A 10,991-nucleotide genomic window follows, 5' to 3' on the forward strand; every position below is an offset into this window, starting at 1 on the left:
TCAGGGAACAGGACCCCTAAACAAAATGTACATGCCGAAGCATAAGGTATCTTATAGATGGGGCTTCGACTGATCCAACGGCTTAGAAACAGATTTTTGTGTAACTGTTCCCTGACAATCAGTTGTCAGGGAACAGGACCCCTAAACAAAATGCACATGCCGAAGCATAAGGTATATTATAGATGGGGCTGGAAATCGATACGGACTATCCGGTGTCTCGGCTCATATCCGGCTCGAAAATATGATACATGTCTCATATTCGTTTTGAAAACGATCCAAATCTGGCGGAAAAATTAAACCCGTATAATATATGATCCCGGATACGAGCACACCTATACCCGCTCAGATTCGGTCTCATATAATTTTTCACAATATGATCCTGCCCGAATAATCGAATATGATCCACGGTTCATATTCGATTCAAACTCATATACATATTATATTTTAACGCCATCATATTTGCAAGTAAATAGTCATCATTTTATAAAATTGTAATATCTTATTTAAGTTTATATCTTCATAAAATATGATTTATTTAATGTGATCATACTTATTATCTTCATATATATTTAATAAATGATATATACCAACATATAAGTATAAATTTTAATTTAAAAATATTATACTTTATAATATTATGTTTAATTAGACTAAATGATAATTATTTGAACAACTTAAATAATAATGATATTTGATGTTTATGGATCATATCCGGCTCATATTCGATAGATCATAAACTATCCGGTTAAAAAATAGAAAATACGATACTGGATCATATCCGGTTCAGATCCGAATCTCAAATACCCGGAATCGATTTATATCCGAATAAAATGATCCCGGACCCAAATCTGGACAAGCTAAAAATAATATGATCCGGTACTTGAGCAGAACGGTACCCGGATCACCCTAATCATTTTACAGCCCTACTTATAGAGCATACGGAGATAGCTGTTTAGCAAGCTACAACATACTAAAACATGAGTCCACAAGCATGTGATCAACCGGAGCTCATTAATTAAATATAAAGGGATTTTCTATGGTGTGCCCAAGGGCACACAATAGTCTCTAACTCCAATAAAAATAGTTCCTTTTGATTGGTGGATGAATAATAAATGAGAATGGCCCCCTGCATTCACATCAACTCCACCTATCAGAATATACCATTTTTATAGAATTTAGTGATTATTGTGTGCCGAAGACATTAGAAAGACCGAAATATAAAATACACTCTATGGCAAACTCTATTATCTTCAAAATATTTCATATCGAACCGTCAAACCACACAAACCATGTTAATTTTTTTAAAGTACACGGAGATGAAAGCTAGCTAGCTAGCTACGAATCTGGGCTCAAAGCTCAAGAAGGCATGAAGCCCAGATATATGCACTTATTCAGTGTTCTAGGAGTATATACTTGGCCTGGCTAGCTATCTACTTCATTCTCCAGCCTGCTCATTTGATCTAGAGCGCTTTCAAGACCTTGATTTCGTTCAAATCCTACTAAATGAAAACAAAACCAGGTAGCTAGAATAAGTTATACTCTAGCACAACTTTACAATCTTCATCGGTCATTACATGAAGCTTTTCTCGCACCAACAACTTTCCACCCCCATAGATCCAAGGACTAATAAGATAGTTTGGACCTTCCACTCTCCACAAACCTTAGCAGGGGGTCGCAATTAAACGAGATATATCGGGTACGTTTTTTCAGCCCTGAGCTATATATTTGACATAAGTAAAGTAAAACAGTATAAATTTAAATATGATCACCGACCCAAGCAGAGAGCAGCTTTGATATCAAGCCTCCAGGCAAGGCCACCATTGCTCATCCTCCAAACATCACAGGGAAGCGTCATTGCACTCATGAATCCTCCATCCTTGCCACAACTAACTCTCACGCGGCACGTAAAGGCCTCACTCATCAACGGCAACAACACGAGATCTTTCATCACCACCCACACCATCATCTCCCCATCAGCCTCCCCCACCATCTCTCTATACGCCTTGTTCGTCCACCTCACTCCATTGTACCCGTCCGATACAAACCCCGGACACGTATCCCTCTCCAGATTCCTCACCTTCTCCCCATCCGTCTTCCCTAGCCCATTCCTATCCACCCACGTATCCATCACGCACTCCACTCTCACGCATGACTTTACCAGCACTCTCGCCGGCTCGGCCACCGGGAACGCCACGTGGCCTTCCCCACTCACGATCTCTTTCCGGTCGAAACTCAGCCAAATCGGCGCGTTCTTGCTCGCTCTCCCCGGAGATTCCTTCCTCTCCGGAACCTCCGATAGCAGAGGCAACGTCACCGCCGTCTCTCCGCCGGAAGATGAGCCAGCGGAACTAGACTTCTCCGGCGAAACTTTCCTCTTCCCAGTACCTATTCTCTTTTTACTCTGGTCTCTCACGTACCTTCTCTTAGGTCTGGCGTTTTTAACGTACAACTCAGCACTCTCCGGCTTAGACCCACCGGCGGCGACAGGCTTTGGTGCAATCGGCCGATATCTAAGCATTATCTGATCAACTTTTGACATATCATTATATCCACCCCCACCTCCATATCTAGCAATACAACACCCTCCTCTTCTATCCATTACACCACAAATTTATTTTTTTCAATTCTCTCTCACACAGTTATTCAAAATGTGTGTGTTTCTCTCTCTACAATTTACTGTATGTGTTTTTATTGAATGTTGCGGGGAGGAGAAGAGAAGAGTGGTGTAGGTATATAAAGAGGAGTGTGAGAGAGGCCACAGCATGAGGTGTACACGTGTCAGAACAGTAGCTCAAACAGCGCAGGGATCTTATTGGTTGAAACTGAAACGTGGCGAGACAAGAAGTGGGACCCATGTGGATAGAAATATTAGTACGATTGGGCTAGGAGACAGCCAATGTGAAGACGAGCAGTGTATTGTACTTGCAACAGAAGCGGGGCACGTAGGCCAGTTAGCCTTGAAGTTTGTGTATGAAATGTTCTGGAAATGAGACACCTGGACGAACCTAGATGCGGCTTGCTATTAGTGGAAAGCTGAGATCATGCCACGTTTTGCCCAGCGGCCTCACTTCATCTCTCTCTATACATACATTCTTGTATGTACACATCTACAGCTACTAATATCTAGGGCTTTGGAACAGAAGAAACATGGTTCAATGTGATTATCTAATCAGAAACTAATTTAGTGGTTGTATATTGGATGACTGATTTCTACAGGTTGGACCGGTATATAAGCATGGCTCAACTGCGGGGAAATAAAATAAAATTATATAGAGATATTTTTGTTTCTTTAATTTTGATTATATATAAAATTCATTTTTCTAAAAATCGCCGAGTCGGCCGAGTACTCATTCCGAGTACTCGTTTTTTATCCCTCGTCCGATCCGAGTTCCGAGTAATCGGGTTCAAAACCGATTTATTAAAAAATCGGTCAAAACTCGGTTTGACTCCGAGTACTCGAGGTCAAATCTGAGTTTGACTCATCAATTTTTTTATTGTTTTATTTGAAAATTATTTCAAAAGACACTAAACGTAAATTTATATATGTTTTGTTTTTTTTTTGCAAAGTATTGACATTAATTAGACAATATATGTGTTTTATCATTAAAACTTGTGAATGATTATTATGTCAAAAACTATAAAACAAGTAACTTTTATTTGAACTTCATTATTATAGGTGTGTTACTAAAATAGTAATATTATTAGATAATTTTATTATTTATCAGTATATAACTATATATTAGAGAAAAAATTAATTAAAAAAATACCCGATTAGTTATCCGATAACTCATTCCGAGTACTCTCCCGAGTTCTGAGTACTCATTTTTTCGGAACCAAACCGAGTTGGACCGAGTTCCGATTTTTACAAGCTTGATAAAATTTAAAATAAATTAAAACAGTAAGATTTTGAGACGGGAGTGTATATGACTGTGTACACATGAGACATCCAACTATCAATTTTGAGACTGGGAATGCGCTCCATCAATATCAAATTCTAGAAACATCCAACTATTAAGGTGAACTATTAATGTTACTCACTTCGTTTTAATTCACATGTCACTTTTGAAAAAATTACACATATTAAGAGAATGTAAGTTGGGTATATATATATTGAATTTTTTGTCTATCCTTGATAATTGCACCAAATTTAAGTGTGTTGTGTGTATTAGTCTAACATTGGGAATTTAAGTGTGTATTAGTGCTTCAAGAGTTTTTAAGAAAAATTATTTAAGACGTTGCTTTGAAAAAAGAGATTGACACGTATTTTGAAACAAATATTTTTTTAAGAAAGAAGAACATGCATATTGCGACGGAGGGAGTATTCAACAATCAACTGAAACTACTTGAAGATCTCAATAAATCTCTAACAAACGACTCTAATACACAACAAATCGATAAAATTACTCGAAAATTTTATATTCAAGTTTATATTTCGTGTACATGACATCGATTTGATGTTATGTTTAAGTTCAATTTACGGATAAACATTGTGAAATACACGATGTAATGAATTACTCTTTTTGTCCTCTCAATTTTTTTACAATTTTTTTCATTACTCAACACGTTTTTCAAGACACAAATAAAATATAGTTTCATAATTTATTTTTAAAATTATTTTTTTCATAAATTTAAACATTAATTTTTTATTCATAAGAAAAAATACTTCAAAATAAGAAAAAATAATAAAAAATACTTCAAAATAAGAAAAAATAAGAAAAAATACTTCAAAATAATTTATCAAAATATATTTCATAAGAGTATTAAAATCCATGTGGAGCCCCATCCCCAAACACAAACAATTGAGGCTGACTTAGAGCAACTCCAATGGGGTTTTAAAAAGAGTGCTAAAATGACATGTAGTATGACACTCTTGTTGGCTCTCCACTGGAGTGAATAGGGTGTCAAGCAAAATTGCCTAACTTTTGACACCCTCTCGAAATAGAAAAAGTGTATATATCACCTAAAGACCTATAATTTTTTATCTTATTATATTTATACTTGTACAAATATGTGGCAATTTTGGGTGCCAATCATTGAAGAAATTATTATGTGTAAAAGTTGTCAAAACTACAAATGAAAAAAGAGAAAACAAAATAATAGCATTTTTTCGGGTATTTTTTTTCTAATCAATAAGATGACTTTCGCATCACTTACGTTGGGACTCATATTATCACCAAATTAGACCGCAGGTTGGATCATGTCTAATACTGTCACTTAGTTTGAATCTTTTTAAATCGATTACTTGTACTAGTGGCTAGGGGTGAGCAAAATCGAACCGAAACCGTAAAACCGAACTGAACTGTACAATTTCGGTTCGGTTCGGTTTCATTTTTTCCAGAATTTCGGTTAATTCGATTTTTTGGATTGAACCGAATATAATTTCGGTTCGGTTCTGTTCTTGATATAATATTTCGGTTTGAACCGAAATAACCAAAATTTTTTTACATATAAAATATATATTTTTTATATACATTATGTATAAACTTAAATACATAAAACTCTCTTAATTACTGAAGAGCGAGGAGCCTCTCTGAAGTTGTAGTCTGTTTAGCCTGTGTGATGTGCTGCTGCTCTGGTTTGTACTCTGGGTTGTTTTATACAAACTGTTTATCTTCTTGAGGAGTATATAAAACAATCCGCCTGCTCAGGCTTTATATACAAGAACCCTCGGCACTTTGTAGTTGTGATTGGTGAGTGATTGGTGAATAGTATATGGCAGCAGATAACAAATTATTTACACATTTTAACTTGGTTTCTTCATACAACAATCAGATATGATTCAATACAGACTATAGATCTATATCTAATTGCAATAAAGATTTTTAAAATTTCGTTTTTTTTAATCCGAAACCGAACTGAACCGAAATAATTCGGTTAGTTCGGTTCGGTTCAAAACCATAATTCGGTTGGGTTTGGTTTCAAAAAAAATGATAATTCGGTTTTCGATTTTTTCGGTTCGGTTCGGTTTTGAACCGAATCGACCGAATGTTCAGCCCTACTAGTGGCTTTTTTCCAAAAATGGGTGGACACAGAGTGGGTAGATACGGTTGGATAGATATACGCATACTTTTCTAGATTTGGAATTTGATTGAAATAGACCGACATCAACCACTATAATTTTCCATTGGCTTTCCGCAAAGGAAATGAAACTTATCTCAACTTGCCAAGACTGCCCTTGGTTTCGCTTCTTCTGGTATGTTGGTGATGAGGGCATATGAGATTAGAGTTTTTTTTAAATCAAGTAGGAATATAACATTTATTAGCCTAAACAGATCTGTGACTGTCCTTTTATGCTATATATAGCATGTCATCTTCAACGAGTAGTGGTGCGGAAAGATGCGTCCGGTCCTAACCAATCAAAGCACGCTGCCTGTTTTTGTCCCGTTAAGGAAAGGGGTAAGAAGGGAATAATAATCTTGTGACTTGCCATAGACAGTTGTATTCAGTAAGAATGAAGTTAGGCTTGGAATCGCACCGATGACCAAATGCTGCTCACACACCTGGGCTTATCCTTTGACGAGGGGAGCTTTATCTCTTTTCTGTCGGTTTCTTACCTATATTCCGGTTCATTTTAACACAAGAAAATTGTGGCTTCCGGCTCTACATTATTATTTAAAAAAATAATAAAATATATGATTCTATGTAAGTTAATTTGAGGCGCGAAAGTGTTCCGTCGTAAATACCCTGTTGTTGAGGCGTGAAAGTGTTCCGTCGTAAATGCCCTGTTTTGTTGTAGTGAATACTGAATACTACTCTTTATATTTGTTATTTATTTATATTTTACTCTACACAATTATAAAATATATTTTGGGCAAGTAAATTTCTACTATTCTATTCTATGCATCTGCAGGTGACTTGAAGTGTAATCAATTTATATTCTGCACGGGAAATTCTTGGACTAATGAAAACTAGTAGTACTAGACTACTAGTATGCTGCAGAGTGCATACAGCTCCAATACATATAATAACAACACTAAAATACTCCCAGATTAGCATTAAACTTGGATTATATGACGATACAGGACCACCGCATCATACACGTACCACTAATAACAACATTGATACGTGCGCTATTATTAGTTAACATGCATGAACTCAGATTATTAATCCAAACTTTATCCACCCTTAAAGTATTCACACACAGAAATCTAATAAGTTCGCATGATATTTACAAAGTGTCCACAATTCTTTCCATGCTTCGGAGTTAATTTAGGTGCATGCAGCCAGTGGCGGAACCAGGAATGAAATTTAGGGGGGGCTCAAATTTGAAAGTAAGTGAGATTGTAAAGGACTGATTGAAATTTGAATACTGAACCTCGATACCACATTCATCAAAGAGAGACGACCATCTCTCTAAGTTGCAAGTATTGATCGGTTAAAAGGCCTCAAAAAGAACGTTGGTCATAGTGCATTAACATATATACAGTAGTAAGCAGTAGCGTCGGAAAAAAAAAAAATTACTTATAGAATAGCGATTTTTTTACGCCACATCATGGTTGTAGACCTCTGAAAAAGCGTAAGAAACTAGTTCCAAGTGACATGGCTATTCGCTATTCCTTTCAAAGATGCCTTCTTCTCCATGTGTGGCGTGATAAGATATTCGTTATTCCTTTCCAAGTGTATGTTTGAATGTATTCTTTAGGCTAGACTCTCTTTAGGCTAGACTCTCTTTAAACTAAGAGCAAGTTCAAAGCAAAGAGAGAAAGAGAGTATGTATAAGAATTTATCATAATATATAGGATAGAGTAAGGAGAGAGAGGTGCCTTATAAATAAGGCTTCAAAAAGTTGTCCTAATGATATAAGGCATCACTAGGATATTTTTGGATCAACATTTTTTATCAAATGTCCTAAATTATGACTTAGGACATGTTATAAGGCATATCTTGACTCGCTCTAAGTACCCTAAATTATATTGACATGAATAATTCAGCGGGGGCTGAAATAAAAATATACACTGTTTTTTCAAGGTTAGGGGGGGCTCTAGTATCCCCTAGCCCCCCTCTGGTTCCGCCACTGCATGCAGCGACTAAGGCAGTTTATGTACGTGTTTTAGTGTGTGTGATATAATAATTTGGCAGGTATGAGTCGCTTCAAAAGACTTGCAACCATAAAATCTATGAGCAGATTTAGTGACAAGGACAGGGAGACGATATGAACAAATATCGTAAACCTTTATTTAGTTTATACTTGAGTTGGAGGGTTTCGCGGTGGATAATGTGCATAACCGAACAGCTGTCCTTCTCCAAGTGATTGCAGGCTCATATTCTATAGGAGTAGCATATAGTCCTTTATAAGTAACTGGGAATCCAATTATTTGATGCATCTAGAAGGACCACAATTCCACAACTCTACCAGCATAAGTATATTTTTCTTGGATGAACAGTATCCTGTTCCCCCGCAAAGATATTTACTTACCCAAAGGCGTTTTTTAAGTGGAGGATTTTTAAGGAGAGATCATCCGAACCTGGAAATGGCAATGCATACGTCCTATGCATTCTCCTCTTCGTCCATTACTCTCTTATTATATGCCGGATATTGGAAAAAAGAATCGAATCAACCAGATATGTATATATGTTTGCCAAAATGAATTTTTTGAATCTTATGTTGATTTTATTATTCATTATAATTGTAATAGAATAACGCAAAACCAAAACCAAACCAAACGAAAACCCGCTTAGAACAGAGTGTGGGGAATGTAAAATATACGCCGATCATGATTCCATATTATTGTGATAAGGGCATAAATAAAATCATAAAATTTATCACGTAACATGATATAAGATGATAAAATTATATAGATATAAATTTCCTAAAATTTAAATCACAGATACCATGAATCGATCTTTGGTTGAATGTACAACCAATGACACGAGCTTATCCGAAGAACACCCCATCAAGACAAATATATATTTTATTAGGTCCTGTCTCCCAACTTTGTGTTGAAGTTATAGGTCAATGTTTAACAAAAATTCAATGTATCCACTGATCGCCCAAAACACCGGATGCATTGCATTCCTAAGAACCTGATCATCTAAAACATAAAATAAATTGTAAGATGACACGCCTTGTGATTGCTATTACAAGTCATGCTTCCTAAATTCAGATAGTAGGCTGATCTTTAACTTTTATAATATTAAGGTATTGGTCATTTTCATTCACTTTCTAATCAAATATAAAAATCCAATATGAATCTAAAACTGGTAAGAAAATATAAAAATACAGTGGTCTCGGTGCTCTTAATAATTGGGATTCCTTAACCTAATTACACTTAAAAAATTATGCAAACGAGTGTGTACAAGTGTTAGACCTATATAGGGCGTCTACATTATATATTTATATCCATGCACTTGGGTGTAGGTCTAGCTATTGGTACAAAGTGGATTAGATTAATCTCTCCCTCCCTCCTCTCACCAGGGAACTCAAAGTATATCTTATTTTCTAGAGAGTAAAGTGCTTACATCTATTTTGGGACCGCACAGCTCTCAATATTAAAATAATTAAATAAAATATCAATTTTTGATAATTACCATAAACCGCACAATATCGTCTATCTCAATTAATTTAATTAAATAATTTTTAATATTTACTTATTTTTGTTACTCTAACAAATTTCTAATCTATTTAATATAACAAATATATATCTTTAAAAAAGACAGTAAAAGAATGAATATAAACAAATAACTTCAAAAAATTTAACAGGATTAAGTGTTAACTTGAATAGACGGAATCGACGACTTTCAAATTCTGGTATTTTATTTAGTTATTATTTAAACTCAAATATTAAAAATGGTGTCACGCGGCATATAGAGGTACATGGAATATATTTTACTGTTTTTTTATTATGAAACAAAAATCATAAATTTTTGATAAGAAACACAAAATTATAATTAGCCACTTTCGTAATGTGCTAATTATATATTAATATAACAAAATATAATCATTTATTCTATATACATGATACATTTACCGGTTTACTAATAAGTTATAAAAAGAAGATGAAAATGCATAAAAATGAATACGTGAAAATTAATCAAAATTATATATTAGTTGAAAGTTATTTTGAAACAAACCTTGCAGCAGTGCTCTTCTAAGATAAGCCTTGGGTTTGATTCTCCAGCAGGAAATTACCTAACATGCATAACATATATAATTACTACTGTATACTATACCCATCGATCTTCGTATAAATATGGAACAAGATTTGTAATTTTGCGTGCTACACAAAAAAATTAAAAATAATGTAATGTCTCTCCGCTCTGAATTTTGACAAGGAAAAATGGATCTCCGAACAATTATGTGAATATAGAGAAATTGCGTGGGACATCTCAAGTGTACTTGGTTCATTTAGTGAATCAATTCATCCTCGCATGATCGCATCGGAACGGTGAGTATCTCATCTTACCAATACGCACAAGAAGAAAGGACGAGTGATGCTTGACAAGTATGTGAAAATCAGAAATTATGAAATAAAAATATAGAGCAATAAGATAACTTTGACCGATTAACCAATTGATTTTACAGAAGAGACATCGGCAAGCTTGTAGGATAACTGGAGTTGTTAATATGGAAAGGCCTTCAAGTGTCTGCAACTATTATGGCACTATAATTAGGGTAATACCAAACACATTGTAATGACAGTGTCTGTATTAAGCTAGACTACATTATTGTTGAGAAGCGATTCAGCTTGTTTTTGAATTTCCTGCAACAGATTTTTGTACTTGCACTTGAGTATTGGGGCGCAACAAGTCAGAATGAGGAGATACGGGGGTGTTTGGGAGCAAGAAGCAGGAGCTTCTTTTGAGCAGAAGTGAGATTAAAAAGTTACACCCTTGTTTGGGAAAAAAAACAACTAGCTTATTTTGAACTTCAGAAGTGGAAGTTGAGAAACTAGAAGTTCTAGCTTCTTTTCTTCTTCTTCTCACATATTCACTCAAAAAATTTATAAGTTCAAAAGTAACCAAACATTTAACAACTTAAAAAATTATACTTC

The 10,991-nt window shown here is 35.1% G+C and overlaps 1 protein-coding gene across 1 annotated transcript; it reads right to left on the reverse strand.

Annotated features, from left to right (window-relative positions):
• Window positions 1–1,218: 1,218 nt before the first annotated feature.
• LOC108206424 (uncharacterized) lies at window positions 1,219–2,720 on the reverse strand. Its single transcript, XM_017376725.2, has one exon. The coding sequence runs from the start codon at window positions 2,597–2,599 to the stop codon at window positions 1,766–1,768; it is 834 nt and encodes a 277-aa protein (XP_017232214.1). The 5' UTR covers window positions 2,600–2,720; the 3' UTR covers window positions 1,219–1,765.
• Between the last annotated feature and the right edge of the window lie 8,271 nt (window positions 2,721–10,991).

Source organism: Daucus carota, chromosome 2, assembly GCF_001625215.2.
Source record: "Daucus carota subsp. sativus chromosome 2, DH1 v3.0, whole genome shotgun sequence".
Taxonomy (NCBI): domain Eukaryota; kingdom Viridiplantae; phylum Streptophyta; class Magnoliopsida; order Apiales; family Apiaceae; genus Daucus; species Daucus carota.

Excerpts from the sequence above, each read along its gene's own strand:
- LOC108206424 (XM_017376725.2), bottom strand. The coding sequence starts at position 2,599 with ATGGATAGAAGAGGAGGGTGTTGTATTGCTAGATATGGAGGTGGGGGT.